Source organism: Ciconia boyciana, chromosome 12 (assembly GCF_034638445.1).
Source record: "Ciconia boyciana chromosome 12, ASM3463844v1, whole genome shotgun sequence".
NCBI classification, from domain to species: domain Eukaryota; kingdom Metazoa; phylum Chordata; class Aves; order Ciconiiformes; family Ciconiidae; genus Ciconia; species Ciconia boyciana.
In genome coordinates, this window is record NC_132945.1 from 21339041 (window position 1) to 21359157 (window position 20117).

At 42.7% G+C, this 20117-nt stretch overlaps 1 protein-coding gene across 5 annotated transcripts in view; it reads right to left on the minus strand.

Annotated features, from left to right (window-relative positions):
- The window catches only part of AMOT (angiomotin), a 62134-nt gene that overhangs the window by 12395 nt on the left and 29622 nt on the right, over positions 1–20117 (minus strand). For all 5 annotated transcript variants that reach the window (XM_072876625.1, XM_072876624.1, XM_072876627.1 and 2 more), the window contains 4 exons: positions 13460–13913; positions 11499–11643; positions 10001–10093; positions 7194–7339 (listed from right to left, as the gene is read on the minus strand). In XM_072876625.1, the coding sequence (XP_072732726.1) occupies positions 7194–7339; positions 10001–10093; positions 11499–11643; positions 13460–13913 (838 nt within the window). The remainder of the gene's footprint in view (positions 1–7193; positions 7340–10000; positions 10094–11498; positions 11644–13459; positions 13914–20117) is intronic.

The following is a 20117-nucleotide window of genomic DNA, read 5'->3' on the forward strand; positions in this document are numbered from 1 at the left end:
CCTTTTGATGGTACTGCATTTAACTAAGAAGCAAGCTCATGCTCACATAATGTATTGTAACTGTTTTGCCTTGAAGGGTGCTCTGAAAATGCAGAGCATTTTACTCATAATAATATCTTTATTATAACACCTCTTTAAGACGGTAAGATCTCAAATAACCTCAGTGCACGTCTGGAAGCACAGCAGAGCACTTCAGCATGACTGTATCCCTTCCCAGCATTTCCTACAGCACATGGCACAACTTTAATTATGTGCATATCTTCTCCAGGTCCATCCCTGACTGCTTTGGAAAATGTCCTAACCAGGTATCAGAGGTCAGGCTTTAACTCTATCAACAAAATTTTCTACTTAAACTATTTTAAACGAGAGCAGTCACTCTCCAGTTCACTTCCACTATGATGTTTACGTAAATTCTGCAACAGGACTGAGGACAAGAAAAATAAAGAAGGCAAGGACTGGCTTGGGACTCTGCAGAAATCTAGTACACAAAAGTGCAAATTGATGCAGCGAATACCCCTGAAAGATTCCCTGGCCTCCTGATCAAGTATTTCTGTCTTCATTTTATTTCCTCTATCCCTTGTCAAGGGATTGATTGCTTTCTGCAGTTGAGAGCCAGCTGGGAGAAGCAGGATACGCTTGGGATTCAGAGGTTTCATTGCTCACAAGAGTCTGGCTGACCTGAAGAGCAATCTGTTTCCAAGTTAGTCAGAAAGATTTACTGCCTGAAAATGTCTGCACACCAATATCCCTGAACTGCAGGGCTTCCAGCAATGAAAAATGAATCAACCACTCTAAACATAAAGGAATTAAATGATTAAACAAATTCACTAAACCTAGAAAACCGAAACTACTCCTCAGAATCTTTTTGCAGAAGAAAAGACTTCCTAAGACAACGTAATGCCTGGCAGCAGGCAACCTGCAGGCTTCTCTGCTACAGAGAGCATTTGCATGGTCTAAAATCAATGGCCAAGGACAAAGCGTTCCTGTCAGAAATAGGAACATTTGATTGTTACTACAACTGCCCGGCAGAAAAGGGATTAACATTCTAAAAGCCAAACAAATCCTGTTCCTTCATTTGATTTAGGCTTCTCAGCAAAGTCTTTGACAAACCACGCAACCTCTTTCAGGGATCCCACGTCCTTGCAGAAGAAAGGCTCTGAAGAGGGCATGGAGGTTTCATGCACACAGCACAGGGAGCATGGGCATAGAGGAATGAGGAATTTTCACTGTCAAGTCACTAGAAGCAAGGGAGGTAGAGGCTGCAACATCCTCCGGACTCTGCAGGACAAACGCAGTCCTGGACGTAGCAGGTGAGGGGGAAGGAAGGATCTTCTTTTGTAAAGAGATTCATCGCTTCCAGATGCGTTACTCAGCAAAGAGTTTTTCTGGGGAAGAACAGAAGACTTCCTGCATAGCTAGCAATGATTCAGAAACCCTCCCAGGCATTTTGACAAACCCAGCCATCACCCTCTTCATCTTGGACAGCTCCTATTTCAGCAAATTGGTAACACTCGTCAGCATCTGCTTGTCTCCCACCCACTATTTCTGATGTCTTCAAAGTCCTTTGTTTAATATATTCAGCGTGTTTTCATTACATTCTGGGTTTATCCTAAAGCTGAATCCATTCAGATGCAGCTGAAAATGTGTTTTCCCACAAGAATTTGCCTGCTATGGCAGAAATGTAGTTAAAAAAAAAAAAAAAAAAGACAGCAAGCACGTTTAAAGCACCTCTCCCTCTTGCAGTTGGAATATATTCCTCTAGGATGCCTTTGAACCCTCAGTTTGTTTGAATTCAGGCCCAATAAGGCACCACTGGCCTCAGCAAGAACTCATGCTGAAGCAATTTGGTAACACTATCCTCTTGCTAGGGAATAGTGTTTGTTGCATGGGAATGTCATAATGCTGTCTCTCCATTTGTGTTAAAATAAGTTATAACTCTCAAAGCCACCTCTGGAAAATTACTAACAGGCAGAATATGAGAGGTAGCGACACGGCAATAAAAAGCCAGTTCTGCATTGTTACAAGAATGCAGGTCATTAAAGACACACACACATACTAGTTACAGGGAAGAGAGGGATTTTTCTCTCCTCTCCACCCCACCCATCCATGAACGATAAGCCATCCAAAAAGTGTCCCCTTTAAAAGCATCTCTGCCCTGAAAGGAGTAGTTATGTAGCTCTGAGAGCCTAAGCATTTAAGTGAGACAAAGCTGTGGAGACTAGGAATATCTTTTTATCGATCCAGAGAAGTGACTGGAAAAAAACAGACAAGCCTTCAAGCACACAAACTCTCCTTTGGGTCTCGTCCCTACAAGCCAGAGCTCTGTTCTGAAAGTATCTCAGACACAGCATATAAAGTACAATAGATGTCACTTGGAAAGGAACGTTTCTACATTTCCCCACAGACAGAACCCTCAGTGTTATCGGAAATAGTGCGCTATTTCTCTCCACAGTAGCCGAGTGGGAAATTAATATATCATAGCTCTGATATCTGGTTTATGTTGAATGCTGATGGCTGAAAGATCTTATAGCTTCTAAATACAAGCCACTTCTAAAAAGATATTTCAGTCAAACTTCCTCCCTTCCCCCAGCCCCCAATTTGCACCCATTAGAGAGGATGTCTGCTTCTCTTTCCATTGCCAGGTGTGTGCATGAGGATGGCAAAGAGTACATATTTATATCTTCTTAGTGGTAGTCACTGTTTTTCAAAGCTGTCTCCTTAAGGCACTCATTAAAACAGTGGCTTGTAAAGTGGTGGAGCAAAGGAGTACAAGTTACACTACTATAAAAAAACCCCACAAACTTTTTTTAAGTTGAAGTGTGGTCTTCCATGGTATGAGTTAACCAGGGTAAGCAGAAATGACCAAGTTCAATAAAACTTCTGGAAATTCCTTTTTTTTTTTTTTAAGAAGTGTAAGAACAGTAGCAATTGTACCCTCTACATTTGTACCAACTACACAGCAGTTGTGGTTAGATAAAGTATTTGGCATCAAACTCCCTCCTGCAATATTACAAGCCTGGTAAGGACTCACAATAAGCCAGCGTTTACCCAGAGTCTCAGGCTGGTCAGGATGGTCCTTTCTGTAAACCCAGCAATTCTGCCTTTGGCCCAGAGCAAAGCAACGTTTAACCATCTGCTCTGTTTGCTAAAGGCTCTCCAGGTGTATGCTAGCAGATGTTGGTGAAAGCATGGTAACGCGACTATTTTAAAAGCTCACACATAGAGGCCATCTGTGACCATCTACCAGCTACCCACCTGCTGCACACTGCAGCCATTCAAATGTTTACATCAAAATTGAGACCATCATGGCAATCTGTGCTCCAAAATGAGAATTTTTCATTGCTTTAGCTGCAAATATTATCACTAACAATTTCTGACTGTGATATATGTTTTTAAGACAACATGGATTTTACCTCAAATGTATTCAATTTATCTCAGATTTATTCCATGTAAAGAAAATAATCTGAAGTTCAAAAACCAGACTAATACTTCACTAGAAACAATTTTAATAAGCTGATGACTTATGCACAACTGTGGAACATCTACTAAAGGGAAGAATGAAAATGGAGAAGTGAAAATAGGGGTTAATTACTGGGTATCTTTATGTATAGTAGAAAAGTAGTAAAGTTTAAATATTACATATAAAGCATATACATACTTAGCAAGTCTGTTTGTAGACATATTTAAGTTTGTTTTAAATACTCATGATCACTCACCCTTTTTAGCACTTTGCAGAAATAAACTCCACACTATCGAAAACTTTAATGGCAGCTTGTTCGAAATTTGAAGAGTCATTTCACCCCTGCTAACAGACCAGGGACAGTATTCTGCGAATGTCTATATTTGCTTCCAGCTCCTTCAAACTATACTTTGGTATCTCCAAGATCATTCCTTTCTCTACCACATTTAGCATCCCTTTATCTCTTCCCTCCCTCTAACTTGGATGCTAAAATGCAATATATATAAAAGCTCTCAAAGCTCCATAGGAGTAGACAAGTATCTACATTTTACAGATGGGTGGTTTTGCCCAAACTGGCAATTCAGGCAAAGGATTTTAAAAAAAGTCTGGAAGTTACAATTTCAATGCAACATTTAAATTCAGCTATAGTGATATATGGTTTATAGCTCTCATTAGAACGGAAATATTATTTTTATAAAGGATCTGGTGAATATAAGGTAGGGTAACTCTGCTTAATAGGAAGTCAAAACGGAAGGGGGGAAAAAAAAAAAGCTGAAAACTTACATTACAGGATGCAACAACTGAAATATGCACACCCCCCTCAGGCCCTGAGCCAGAGCGGCTGCCAAACCTTAGTGTAAGAAACTCCACCCTCTTCTGCAAGACTAGTTTGGAAATTCCTGACAATTACAGGGACTAGTAACTCAGATTAAGCTGGCAGGAATAAAAGAAGTGATTGACAAATTGTTCATATATCTTGGTCACTGAATGTCACTAACTCAGGCTGACATTTACAGTCCCTTCTAAACGGTGCCCTGAGCACTGAACAGCTTGCTTGGTTGTCTTTCAGAAAGTTACCAAACAGCTTGGGGATTTGAGAAGTTCGCACAATTTAATACTAATGAGGCAACAAATGCTTTATAATCCTAAGTATTTCATTAAAAAGTGATTTGGGAAACATGCAAAAGTGACTCTTTACCCCTTCTGTTTCCCCTTATTCCCCCTCACCTCTAGGAAAAAGCAGAGTTAATTCCTGCTCCCTCACTGAGACGCTTCCATATTTATCTACAACAGGAAGGGTGGCACTTCCTGCGCACCCTGGGATTCGAGCAAAGGTTGGATGCAAATGACCACAAGCCCTCATGCAATCGAGACCAGGGCATTTCACTCTATATCAGTATATGTGTGTTTTTTAAGCTATCATGCAATCTAGCTCAGAGTTACTTACCTATTTTACTATTCTGCCTAGGCAGAAATACTTTGCAACAGCACTGAACCCAATTCTTCTAGGAAAATGAGAGAGGTCTTTTGAAAAGAAAACATACAATTATTATTATCTCTAAAGGCTTCAACTTTACTGTGAGGGAGCCAATATTAGTGCCTACACAGAGGTTCAACGTAGCCAAGTGCTCTGTGTGCTGACTGATCACAGCACCTCTATACACGTTGACTCCAAACATGTGAACAGCTCCAGGGAAGCCACAAGATGTCCTATGTACTTAAAATTAGTCATACATCAGACTTCTCGTGTAATAAGGTGCTGAAATCTCAATGAAAGCCAAAGAGCTCCAATACCTTGCAGGATCAAATGACAGAATAGTTTTAGAGCCAAAGAGAATCATGTCATGTTTAAATTACCCTATAACCTAATGCTCCTTGTCCCCCTGAGCAACAAAGGTGCAAGTCAGCCTTGCCAGGAGATGCTGCAATTTTAGTGAAAATAATGGACTTGTCAACTGTGCGCAAGGCTGAATGTGGCCAGTGATATTTAAGCATTCCTCTGACTTCGTTCTATTTTTGTTATTATAATTTGTATTGCACAGAACCTGGTTTCCCAGTGATGGACCCCAATCTGGCGATGCTAAGTGCTGTACAAATGAAAGCTCCCTGCCCTCAAAGGTCACAGCCTGAGTCTGGGACCAGAGACAAAAGGCAGAAACACACACGTAGAGCAGGCCAAGTAGAGAGTCTCTGGGTTAGCATGAACTGTGGCCTAGCCCCTGCCAATCACGTTGTGAGCATCGCAGCAAGGGATGCTTCAAAGTGGCCTTGCCAGTGTTTGCAGTGAAGGTGAGGACAGTCTGGGAGAAAGCACAGAAGCGCTTGTTTGGGGTGCAGAGGAAGGGGTGCTTGGAAACTGAGGACAAAGGGAGAAGACATCCTCTCAGCAACAAGGGGAGAAGAGAAACAGGGTTGGGTAAACCATGAGGGGCTTGGAAAGCAAAGAGGAACTGCTTGCATTTGATGTGGTGGAGAAAAGAAAGTGAGGTGGAGCACTGGGGAGAAAGGCTAATAAGGTATGATGGCAGGTAACCGTGCAACAACAGCCTGAAAAAGCAGAGCAGATCCAGGAGGGGACAGATTGAGAGACGGCTTCCATGAAGCTGAAGAGATTAAAAGAAAGGTACAGCAAGGGGCAAAAATTAAGGACACCAGGGAAAGAAACAAGGGAAGGTTAAGGGGAAGGGCTACTGACGCAAATACAGAGCTTAGAGAAGAGCAGGCTAAAATTAAAAAGAAGGCAGCTACATCTGTACCTGGGAGAGGAGGAAGGCAGGCAACATAAGACAGGAGGATGTTCACTTTGTATTTGATCATTCCTCCTCTCTTTGCACAATGGGATCCTGGATGGAGAGAGGAGTAGAAGGAGACAAGGGGAGGGTTTGAGGAATGTCTCTGAAGACAGCAAGATGCAGGTGGATATAGGCACTGTGCTCAACTGAGGGTGATGGTGAGTGCTAGTAGGCAGGAAGATGGCAGAACTGAAGGAGGAGAGAACAAATCTGCAGTGGAGGAAGTGTGCTTGATCATGAGATTTCCTCCAGAGGCTCTCTATGGAGGAAGAGTAGGAGTAAAGGAAGCAGAGGCTGGGAGTGGGAAACGGAGCCTTTGAGAGGAAAGGAGTAGGCGGGAGGAAAGAGGACAGACACTATGACGCAGAAGGGCAGTGAGGTGAGAGCCATGTGTGAGTGGCAGGGACAAGGCTACAAAAGAAACTGCTGTGAAAGCTGCCCAGCTAAGCAGCTCAAATGCATTATCCCCTCTTGGGAGGAAAGGGAGAGAAAACAACCAAGGTCATGCCCAGCTTATTATGAACGCTGGGCACATACAGTGATCTGCACTGTGCACCATGATACCCTGGTGTAAGTGGAACACCTGGCAAGGGGACAAGCTGCATTCATTTGATATTAGTTAAAAGTCCATCCAGATCTGAATTTCTGCCAAGTTCAGGAGGTTGCCAGGGCTGGGATTTCAGTTCCAGCCCACTTTTATCAGTTGAAACAAAAAGAAAACGAAACATGGCTGCTTAGACGAAAGCACTTCCAAGGAAATACAGATTTGTGGCTTATCTGTGCACAGTTCAGTGGCTTAGCTAACCAAGACAAAGCTAAGCTGGCATAAATAGCTTTGAAGCAAGCAGATGTCCTTATAATTTGCACAAGACAAACTCATTCCCACAGTCACTTTTACTGGAACCCAAGCTACCCTAATTTCTCTCTCCCAGCATCCTTACCTCCTCCTCCAGTTTCACCACCTTGGCCTGAGCATTGTTCAAGGCCTGGTCTCGGATCTCGATGTGTCTTCGTTGGTCCTCGTTGGTGGAGCGTGCAGCAGCCAGCTCTATTTCCAGTTTCTCTTTTTCCCGCTGTGTTTCCTTGTCTATCACAACAAAGTGAGAGTTATCAATGGACAGCACTCATCTCTACTCAGCTTTCAGGAGTCTTTCACTCCAGAGGTGAAGGAAAGATTGTACTGGAACTTCTCACAAGAGAGAGAATGCAAATCTAGTTCTAAGGGGGGGAAAAAAAGTACATGGCTTTCAAGGAAGAGAAGGACTTGTAACCCTGCAAAACAAGCATGGTACCTTCAAGTAACAATGTGCCACAATGCTAGTGAGAAGGAATAGAATGTGCATCACTCAGTACAGTTAGGTAATTTGCTCTGATTATGCAGATGGTTAGTGAAATTTGGCACCTCTTTACCTCTGAGCTTTCAGCGGTGGAAAATGAACTGAGTGATTTTAATATCCCAGGCTGGGGAGAGGAGATGGCAGACTTCTGTGCCTGAAAAACTTGTGCTCCTTTTTTTCACACTGACCCCACAAACAGGAAGGCTGTTCTGCCTGGGGCAGCTGTCCTCCTTCTCAAAGTAACACCCAGTTGTCCCACTTTGCTGGCAGTACTATCAGAGGAGTCAGAAAACAAGTGAGCAATGAGAATGCCTTGGTCTTCCTCTACTGCCCTTAAAAATGACCCTCTGGGCTAGAACTGAGGCACATGTATCTGTTCTGTCACTGCTCAAAGCAGACCTGCAGTTCAAGAAAGCCTTTCGCCCAGCACTGAGAGTTCATGTCTGATGCTCTAAAGCCACCCCAAGCACAGCAGCTGGTCCTTTTGCTGCTGCTCTCCAGAAAGAGCTGGATCTAGTGGCAGTGGCTATGCTGTGTGTTTCAGGAACAGGGCAACTGCCTTCATAAAAAAATAAATAGGATAAAATAATCGGGGATTGGAGAAATTATCACACAGGGGTGTAAAGCAAAGCCACAACACAGAGCTGATGTCCTCTGTATATGTTGTCACTCCCAGCTCAAGCCAACCAGCTACAATGATAACATTAACACACTTGCTGGATACATAACCACAGAATACTCCCTGGAGTGATCTACACCCAGCACTGATGACACCAGAGAAACTGCATTCCAGAAACTAACATCCCACGACAAAGGAATGAGGACAAGGAGTGGAAGGCTTGAAAAACAGGAACTAGATCCTGGGTGTTAGCACAGACTGCATATGGAGTGCACAGGCCCGTTTGTGCAAGCATGTGCATAACTATATTTACAGGACCACAATTATTCCCTTTCTTCTGCCAGCAGAGAGCCAGGAGCAAAGCTTTAGCAACACGGAGTAGCTAAAGATTCCCTTCTGCTAGGGAATCAACGCAGCCCACACACAGGTTGCAAAACAAACCTGTCCACCAACAGCACCCAGAACTCTGCAGAGCAAACCCTGACACCAACTCAGAGCTAGCCTGTGACATAAGACACAAGGACAAAGGCTAATGTCACCACTTGCCTATTCTTTTCCCCATCTCTCCCAACCCAGTATTTCTCCTCCACCCAGGAAATGAGCTGCTGACAGTATCAGCGTGCTAAAATGTATTGCAGAAAATGGGCAGAGATGAGACAGGGTGGCATTATGCCAGCAGGTATCAATCAGTGCCAGCAGTCTGTCTGTTAATCTGTAAGTGCTTGGAGTGAGGCTTTTGGAGGTTTTGTTCCAGACTTTTCCCCAAATGGGTACCGTTTCACTTGACAAGTGCCTAGAGCACCCCTAGAAATGCTGGGACTGACAAAACGTAGCACTATGGTTTCCATGTTCATCCATAGGGAGAAACTGAATGTAAGGCCTCATCTCTCTGGGTGAACCTATGAACCTCAAAGTCCACCCAACAAGTCTGAATGCGAGACTAAACTCACAGACTTTCCACTTCCACCAGGAGTTTTGAATTCACACCCTGACAGCCATCTGCTTGCAACGTAAGCCACAAGGAATAAGCTAAAGACAATGCAAGAGAGGGATACCAGCATTTGTCAGAGTAGAAGCAGTGTGTTACACCACAGAAAATCTCTATTTCGCAATTTTATTGCATTACCTTTTTATACAACAATTGGAGAAAAGTGAGCATTGTCAGAAGGGTGGAGTACACTATTGGGATGAGAGAAAAGTTGGCTCACCGCCGCTGGCCTCAAGACATTTCAGTACAAAGGAAAAGCAGCATTTCACATCCGTCATTTTGGTTTGCCTTGTGATAAATCCACTGCTGTGGACAGAATTCATGATCCTTACCCAGCCCACCATACTGCAGGCAGCGTTCATCCCCTTTATTTTTGCTGAACTGGATAGGGCAGTGGCAAATTAAAGAAGAAAGAGACAGGAGACCTACCAGGTTCCAGTATCACTGGCCTTAACTCATGCCAGGACTCTTGTCAGCCTGAAAAGGTTTAATTCCAAAGCTTTCAGGGGACAAAATAAGTGGACAAATTATCCTGTACGTTATGGGGTAAACACTAATTTTACAGTTTAACTGCCAACTACATTTTCTCCAAAATCTCTAATAAATGCCATCAGATGGACTTTACATACTGACAGAAAAGGAATGCTTGAATCCTTTCTCCACTGCCAGTTTTGAACTGTCACTGCCCTGATTTCCATCTCGGTAGAAAACCAACAGATCTGAACTAAGCTAACCTGCTGCATTGTTATCCTTCCCAGGATGACTGGAGCATTTCTACTGACCCATAATGACTGTGTAACTCACTTTGTGCAAAGAGTTGAGAGATGGTTTTTCGATTGTCTTCAGACCCCTCAAATTCCTTCTCCGCAAGCTGCTTGTTGGCTGTCTCCATACGTTCTGCAAAGTTTTTCAACAAAAGGAACACTAAATAATTAAAAACTTTCAAGCATTAAGTCACGTCCGCTCAGGACGTTTCCAATGCAAGCTAGGGGAATGGATCTCCTAATTCTACACAGCCAAAAGTAAAAAGCCTATCAGAAGCTGGCACTCACTTCTGAAATGTTTCTAATTATGTTCTTGAGAAAATATTCTCAATGAGACAAAACAGGTTAAATAAAGTTCCAAATAAATTACTTTAAACAATTATAACACATAAGAAGTTTATTTTTTCAATTTTGACAAATGTTAAGACACCTTATTTTTTCCACCCAAATAAACCTCACCATGCAATCAAAAGATTCCTTTATAATTCTCCACTAAATCTTAATAGTTAGAAGATTAAATCACTGTTGTCCAATTACCTGACTTTAGGGAAAACTGTAAAACCCTAAGGACAGCTTAACAGTTCTGCTGCTGCATGCTGTTAGAAATTTATATCAGTCTATGAAAATAAGAATGAAATGTTTATGCTGTGGTTTATTATGAATAAGATTATTTAATGCAGGCCTTTGTGTACTGTCCTTCTCGATAGCACTGGGCAGTGTATGGCCTTACTTTTTGGATGCAAATCAATTTCTAGGAACACAGTCTTAGTAAGAGACATGGGGTAGTGAGAGCAGATGACATGTAGGACAATCAGAAGGTTTTAGAAAAAAAATGAAACTTACAGTTTAAAAGACCGATTGTGCACCTTTAAACATCTCAAATTGCAGATGTTTTTTGCCTTTCAAACTAATGCTTAAACTTTGACCCATGTTAAGGTCAAATACCATTCAACATCACTCTCCACTGCCAGCCGTCATACTGCCTCAGCCTCTTAGCAAGAACCAGACACTAATAACATCTCACTCTGGAAAAGGAAGGGAGATCCAAAAAACCAGATGCCTACATTGATAAGGAATGACGAGACCTTCAGGAAGAACAGACAGTCTGCAGTTTGTATGTCAGTGCAAAAGGGTCACTGGACAGGAAATAAAGTGAACATGCCTGGTGTGGGATTAGGCAGTCAGCAAAACGTCTTTCCATTTGTATAAACTGAACAAATTGTACAATTTGTGTCTAGGATATAAGACAAGAGAGAATTCCAGGCCTGCATCTGGTTTATGGTATTTGGCTTATCACATGTTTCTTCTCAATGAGAAACAGGCTGGAAATGAGAGACTACAGCACTCTCCTAAACCTGTCTTTTCTGTACTCCTAGCCAGCGCTTAAGATCTCAGACTACTGAATATACCTGAGTATCCTGTCATATTCTAGTTGTGTCAACGGACACCGTGAATTCTGCAGCAAAATACTGTCCTGCCAAGTAAGTACAACAATTTAAAAAAAACAAAACAGAAGAACAGAAGTTTTCTTCATTCACCTCTTAGATCCCTGTTGAAATCATGAAGCCTACGAATTTCTCCTTCCAGCTTGTTTCTCATGGCCTTTTCCAGGGCATCCCGCTTAGAAGATGATTTCTCCAGGTTTTTGTACGCCTCTGAAACTTGCTGAATTTCTGTTTCCAGCTGCAGTGGAAGTGAAAACAAGCACTTATTATTTTATGACTAACAATTCTTTTCATTCAGTCTCAGAAAGGAGATTACTTTCTCTCCAGTTTTCGTTATTGAAAGAAATCTACACCTATACATTAAGTAAACTGACAGTGTTTCAGGTTTGTGATGGATCCTTCTGTATAAAGAATACCAATGGTTGAAAAGAAGATCTGGACTCTCCTGCTAGACTCTTAAACAGAGCATAGATATAGCAAATTGAAGAAGTGCAAATGTAATCTATTTTTTTCTAAGACTGGGCCGGTTTGGCACTACTGTTAGTTTGGGGAAAAAGCATTTATATAAATAGCTAATGCGATATCAAGTTGAGTAAGTAAAATATAACAAGAAAGGCAGACAAAACTATGCTAAAAAAACGCTAGCGGCAGATCTTGTATTACTGATGAGCTCTGCAAATCTGTAATTGTTATGGTCCAAAATTCACAATAAAACCTCCTGATGTTCTATGTTTACACATCAACAACTTAGTTGTGCTTTTAAATATTCAATTTACTAAATCAGGGGAGGGAAACACTTGCAGTAAAATATGTTTTATCCTTCCTTCTAGCCTTCAGCGTAAAGCTTCTCTGATCACCCAGAGCAGAAGGAGATTCACTTCTAACTCTCCTCGCCAGGCATGGTTTTGCATTGCTATGGAAGTATGGATCCATGTAATAACAAACCCCATCAGCACTGTCTACAGCAAGTGATCAACAGGAGGGTGGAGGGAAGTGCATTTTTTTCCTTCTTTCATTATCAGGAAGCTGTCAAACATTTCTCTAAAGCATTTCCTGTCCAGAAACCTTCCAAAAAAAATACAACAAAATGAACATATGTCCCTGGAAAGAGGTAACACAGGGAATAAATGAATGTGGAAAGCCACGCTGGTCACCTGAACTCAAGCAAGTGTTTTAAGCAGCCACACATTTTTATGGCCCTGGAGACTGCTCAGTGCAAACAGCACAGCAAGGCCCACAAAATCCTAAATTGCAAGTAGCATCAGCCTTTTCACAGCTGCAAGGCAAAAGCAAAGCTGACCTGCCGGACAGCTTTAAAGCATTGGTCATCAAGAAGTTATTTCTATGAGGCTGCAATGAAAATACCTCTACACATGCACATTAATGATGGCTCTCACTGGGACATTCTTTTGAAAACATCTTAGCATCACTTACTCTACTTGTTTCATAAAGCCAAAGGTGGCAAATAGCTCAATCCAAAACAAGATACTAAGTTTTCATGGAAGTTGTGTGGTATTGAGGGAGTGACAAAGGAAGAGTTAGTTGCAGTCCTGCAGTCCAAATGTCTTTAATGTAGCCATAGCAGCAGTACTCGTCTTGCACACTGTCCTGCCAACCAGTTTCGTAGCAATGTCCCCTGTTGTCTCCTTGAGTGACTACGGTCTCATGTCATTCCAAACAGGCCCTTCCTGCAGTCTCTAAAGTCTTTTAGACCGATGGGAACATGAAGCCTGCTGCTATCCTGGATGTAAGAACACTAGCTTTAATTTAACCAAGCAAGCCAAGCAGTCAGCCTCTTCAAGACAGCTGATGAGGATGCTCTTTTGAGCACAGTCAATTAGCTGTTAGAATAAAACTGAAGGCAGAATTCTATCTTCTGACAAAGTTAAGCTGCTGCCCAAAGGGACAGGCTACAGACTAATCAATCTGCATATAAAAGACTCTAAAGTAGATAATCAATCCCTTAAGCAAGGAATGTAACAGTTGCAGATTAGATGATTCAATTATGGACAATACTAGACACAGGAGAGTGCCTGATATCCAAAACCACCCACCTTCTGCAGCCGTGCTACTTTCTCATAACACCCATCCAGCTCCTGTCGTAGAGACCGGTTCTCTTCTGACAGGATTTCCACCATCTGCTGGGCCCTGGAAACTATGGCAAAAGGATCTACTTGCATCTGCTGATAGGGGGAAGGTATCTGCTGAGCCCGGGACATCACTGAATAGGAATCGCCTTGCTGCTGCTGGGGGCCTAGGAAGGGCTGGCATAGTCGGTACAAATCTCCCTGATGGACTTGGTTTGACAAGAATGGCTGCTGGGTCCGTGGCAGAATGCCAGGATCTCCCTGGCTTGGAGTCAGAGGTTGCTGGTGCTGGGAAGGGGACAGCCTGGATGGTGGCGGAGACTGAAGCAAAGTCAAAGATCCCAGGGATGTCAAGGAAGAAGTTGGGCTGTGGTGGTGAGGTGGTCTCTGTTGTAACTGCAGCTGCACATCTGGATTCTGCCTGGAAAACAGAGAGCAGAAGCTCCATCAAAGTCATGCAGAATATGGTGCAATAACCCAGTGACAAGGCATGGGATGACCTGTGTAACTCCTATGCACAGGTCTTCCCACACAAAAGACTCATATGTGAGGTTTTCCTCATTTGTATAAGTTTGTTTTTAAAAAATGCTTCAAAATCAAATAATTATCAGAAAATATAGTCTAAGTGCACGAAGATCTTTCCTCTTGAGTTTATTTCATACAGAAACACTAAGAAAAACTCCCTCAACAACTACTGACCAAAATTATTTTTATAACTTTTCTCCACACTTTGTGGATAAAACGGCTAAACTGAGGACTGTTAGGAATGGGCTCTCTTGTTCTGTCCTGAAATGTGCCATCTCTCATGGAGAAAACAATGAAGTTTCTTCTGCAATTCAGGATACAGAGTTAAAGGGATTGGCTAAGCTCTACGTTAGTATGCCAGCACCACTGATTCGAGCTTTCTGAAATATCAGCCAACAAGCTGCAGCCTGGTCAAACGAGACAGTTAAAGGATCTGAAAACCAACCTAAGAGTCAGAAGCAGCCTTTTGATTCAGAACTACCCTTGGTCATATGCAGTAGGTATGTTTACTGTTCCTAACAATAACCTCTATAAGATATCAAAGGCAGATCTAGCAATCTATAACATGCTTGAGTCTATGACAGACCTAACTCCAAGCTACACCAGCTCACATTTCCCAGGCGCTAGAGACCCCCAGCTCAATTTCTGCTGCATTAGCCAAGTAAGAAACCTCTCTTAGAAGACTGTGTGGATTTACCGTGCTTAGATGACCTCAGGAGGCAGGTTTTGCTTCCTCCTCCAAAGACATTCAACCTTTAACTTCTCAGGATGTTCTTTATTCTAACAGTTGAAGGCACTCCCTCTCCATGCTGCAGCCAGCCTCTTTTTAAGCACAGACCTCAGCCTGGTGCAGACCCAGTCTGGCAGTTCAACGTGTTCTGAAACACTCCTGTTCTTCTGATAAAATTTCCCACCCTTTGGGATGCAGTTCAACCCTGCAGCTGGAAAAGCACATACTGTTGTTCCACCTGGCCGTAGGTGCTACAGAATACCCCCGTGGTTGTCTGTGTTCACAGGAAGCGCTTGCTCTGCTGAGCGCAGTAGGGGTACTGGATGTACAAGACAGCCGGCAGCATAGCTCTCCCACCACACCAGGAACGTTAGTGGCATGTCAATCGACAACAGCAAGCATGAAGCTGAACTGGGAACTAAAGGGTTACACAACGGGCTTCTCAGACGATGTGCAAACACTCAGCATCATCCTTCCTGTTCTGTGCAGAAAGAACGCATCAACTCTTCATAACCGTCCAAAGAGGAAACGTCTGCATTACTCACATCTGGCTGGCAGCGCATGTAAGAGTTCATACGTTCTCAGCCCAGTGCAGGGTTCGCTATTTCAATATAATGCATCTTACATCTCATTTTCCTGCTTTCCAGCAGAGAAGGCGCATAGAAACCTCCAAGCTGATGCTCAAATTCCTTAACAGGGAAACAAATCTAGCCCTTATCACTTAGAGAAAAACAAATAATTACTGCTCTAGCTACTGTTTCTCTCTGTCACACTCAGGTGACTGTGGTCCCTGTCAGCAACATCAGTTCAGGAGCTGTATTTCCCCAGAAATAATCATATGCAGCGTGAGGATCTCAGGGGTCATGCAGAAGAGAGATGTGCAATTAATTTCCTCAGGAATGTTCAGTTTAGTAGCAGCAATTTGGTTCCTCCCCTCCTGGGAGGTCAGCTCTACTTATTGTTACATTTATTTCATCACCTTTATTTGCCAGTTCTCATAATGAAGAATGAGGCAAAACCGTCACATGCCATGCTCAAGGTCGTCTGGTTTCTCTCAGGTAGTTTCCAGCTCCTTTCTTAGCTCACCCAGTTACGTGCAGAGTTAAAACCTTGCATCCTCAGAAACCCCTTGTCTCCTTGAGCTTATTCTTTACCTAACATCACACACCTCTGTTTTGATGTTATAATCAATTACGGAATAACCTTGCTGTGACATTTAATCTATGATGACCGATAGAGGTTAGATCAAAATAGATACGTTGCCAGTCTGCCCCATGGACGCAAAAAAACACCTTTCCAATCCTGAACCTACAAAATACTCTCTTCCAGTCTGAAAACAACCTGAAGCAGTTACTCAGAGACTGATTCCGCTGATCTCAGTGTGTTAATATTATAAGCCTAATGAGGACTATTTAGATGCCAATGTTAACAATTTGAGCTATTTGACTAAAAGCATCTCGTTATTCTGCCATCAGAGACACACAGGCAGAATCTTGCCATTTCCACAGGACCTGAGCACTAACAAAAGGAACACAAAGATGGCCAAAGAAAAACAACAGCAGCAGCTAAATTCTGAAGGGACAGTCTTTGTACTGACATGCCTGGTTATGACATTTTTTTTAAACCTATTGTAAAGAACAACTCTAGGAAATCATGGCTGAGTATTTCTAAACTAGATACATTTCCAAGGTTTCCAGCATCTTGGCACTCACACCCGAAGCCTCTCACATCTTAAAATTATACCAATCTTGTGGGTTCAAGCTACAACATGAGAGCTGGGAGCCTCTAGTTCTGTTGCATTACCAACAGCATTACAGCTTCCAAAATGTCACAAATGCATTGACATTCCCAGCAAAACAAGATAATGCAACTGGGGTAACACATCCGATCTTTAAAAAAAAATCCTAGTAACCTCACAGTGACAACTAGACCTTTCAAGATCTTGTACACAAACTTTTACACACACATTCAAAGAACTTCTTAGCATCCCTACTACTTTCAATTTTGTCTTATAAAATACTTAGATATATTTTGTGGGTTCAAAATACCTGGCTCCGAGATCCCTCAGATTAACATGAGAATTGCAGAGTTTATTTCTCTGGTAAATCAATTTTGGACCAAGAGATTCAGGAAGGTAAATGAACACAACTGGACTTCTCAAGATTTTTAAGCCAGACTGCAAAATTTGAAGATAGAAATTACCATTGGGGTCACCTAACAGAATTGCTGATAGAATGGTAGTAGAAACTTCCCTCCATGAGAGAATCAGTCCTCAGGTAACCCTGCAGTAGTAATCAAAATTATATCTGAACTAACCACTTCATGCAAAAATGCAGAAAGACTCTCGAAATACAGGGAAAACAAAATTACGGTATCTCCCTTCCATTTGTTTCAGTATCATAAACACCTGAAAACCCCAAACGCAGGGAAAAATGCAGAGCAATAATTCCCACAAGTTTGAAAGCATAACTTTAAGGGCCACTTCATTTTGAAGACTGTATCATGCAAGAATCTCTGCTTCCCTTGGAGTCCCTGGCACGTATCAGAGAAACACACCGTGCAGGCCAAGTACGAATCTGGATTTATGGTTCTGCAACTACAGGGGTCACATTAGCTTTTAAGTCATGAAGACAGAGATATGGAGTAAGGGCAGCTCTGCAAGCAAACCTAGCCATCAGAAGTCCTGAGGCTGCCAGGATTGCAAACATCAAGTCACGCAGAAGATCTGCGGGTAGAGCAACAAAGTGGGGAGGGCTAAAGAATGGAGAGATCAGAAAAGGCCTCTGGCTCGTTAAAATTTTTTCTGCCTTCCCAGCTTCTCCCGCCTGTTTCATGTCCAAGAAGCTACACTTCCCCTCTCTTCCACAGCCCTCCTGCACAAACTGGGATACGCTGACTGCAGGGGGGAGCAGACTCCACTTGATTAGACAGCTGAAATCAAACTGATGCATTTTTGTTCTGCTTCCTAGTCATACCTGATTATCCCCCACTTTGATGCTGCTCAGGGGAACGCAGTGCACAGAAGTGATTTACTAATTATGGGACAAATTCTGCAGACCTCCTTCTCAAAAAGTTTCTGTGAAGTCAATGGGATTAATCACCACAGCAGGAGCTCAGTCATTTGGGCTCCGAACAGAGGATGGCGCTTGAATCAGAAAGACAGCCAGCTTCCTCTGCACCCAAAACTGTATCAACACAAGCCCCTTCTCCCCCGTCTCTCGCTGTTCTGCCACAAGAGACCTTGCAACCCCACGGGACACTGAGCCCAAGGCACCCATCTTCTCCTCTTAGACCTGAAGATTTGTGTTCACCACCAATGCTAAAGTGCAGCTGAGATATTAGGGAGAGAATAGGATTTTGGAGCTTCACATGCAGCCAGCCCTCTTCTGAACTTCTTTAAAATTTCCAAATAACAGCACAGATGCCTCTGGCATGCCCAGTATTTACATTAAATCAACATCATTACGAACATATACATGTTCCCAAACTTACACCGCCCAAGAGCAGGTGAGGCAAACTGTTTGCAGACTGGTTTAAACTTACCACACAGCCCATTCCTTTCCCAGACTGGGGAGGGTGAAGCATGAGAATGCTGTGAATTCCCCAATGTTTATCTTGCTCAACGAGTTTTATTTAACCACATCGTTAGGTCACCCTCAAATTCCCCCGAACAATGAGGGGAAAAACCCGCAGAAAAGGGTGTGGCTTCACGAGCAGAAAGAAGGGGCTTTGTTTCCTTGACGCACAGTTCAAAAAATGCACACATTTACCAATCCAAATTAATCCTGATAAACACAGAGCTGCAGCACGGGAAAACTGGAGTCTCTGAAAATACTTTATCACTCCAGCGAGGCTGCAAAGACACTCGTTAGCACTGCCTGGTGCGAGGCAAACGCACTCCCGAAAGCTGTATGCCTTTAAAATCCTCACACCATTACCCAGCTGCACCTTTAGTAACACAGAAGGTTTCTTGTCTAAATGACAGTTTCTCTTAAAGTGTGTGGGAGAGGGAGGGGAATAGAGGACTTGCTCCCTTCCTTTGCTACGCTGCTCTGTAATTTATGGATTAGTCTTGCAATTGTTCTACTGCTACAGCATTTGCTTGCAGAGGAAACCTCTTCTCTGTGCAGCTATTTAGGTTAAAAAGTAACCTCATTAGATTCCCAATGCTTTGAAGACAAATTTCAGTTGCTTCCCCTACTGGAAACCTTGCCAGCTGAACCTTTCTCCTCCCCCCTTTCCCCCCCCCCATGTTCTTTCAAAGCAGCCAGGATCCATCCAATACAGACAAAAATCACCCTGTCTAGAGGAGCTGACTGTTGGCGTGTTTTCAAATACCTCTCCCTTAAACAGCAAGCAGGCTACGTCTCGGATTCACTATATATATTATGAGTATTTCTGATGCAGCATAACCATTAAGGATCCGTTTCCCTTTCCTGTGTGCACAGAGATTTGAGGCCTTTGAATTTTCAAAAACATTTGCAACGAGCTTCTACAATCATTACCCCCCCTAAACCCTTTACTTCCCCTTTTCCTGGCCTCTTTATTATTTATTTAGCCAGATCAAAGGGCCTTTTCATCAGGCTTGTATGCTGCTGAAGTCATTTCAGATCACAAACAATGGTGGACAAACTCTGAAAATAGCTCCCCATAGGACTAGGAAGGTTCTGAGCAGATTCACATTCCCCAAAGCTCAGACTCTGTTCCCAAATACAGACTGGTTTCTTCATGCTCCCCTCAAAACACAACACAATATGTACAAACACACACAGAGACCTCACCATTTACTTATGTAGCAACGCCCTCCTGTTGCTCCTTTGTATTACCCTTTTAGCTTCAAAATGAGGCCAAAAGCATTATACCAAATCCCACCTGGTTTTGGACAGAGATGAGATGGTAAGGAAACAGGTAAAGTAAAGCCATATTTTTAGCCCACCTGAACAAAACATCTTCACCCACATGGACATCAGTGTTTGGCTCAAGCCAAATCTAGCTCCTTATCTAGAGGAAACCAGAACAGGCTGAGATTTCAAATGATGCAAGGAAAATTAGCGAAAGCTAAACAAGGAAGTCTGGGATGAGGCAGAAAGCACGCTCCATTTTCCACTCCTACACTTTGGTCCACTGAAAATAAAATTTGAAAAACTCTAAAGGAAGCTCAGGTGATTTTTGTTGCCTGCACCATTATTGCTTTCATTCACTTTCTCCTTTCCTAGGTAGCATTTAGATACAGTTTAAACAAACAAAAAAAATCTTTTGTCTGGACAGATGTAATTAAAGAACAGCTTAAGTCTTGCAATAAGTAACTGCAAGTTTCTACAATGAATCACACCGTAACTTTAGCTTTTGTAGCAAACCTTTTGTAAGGCT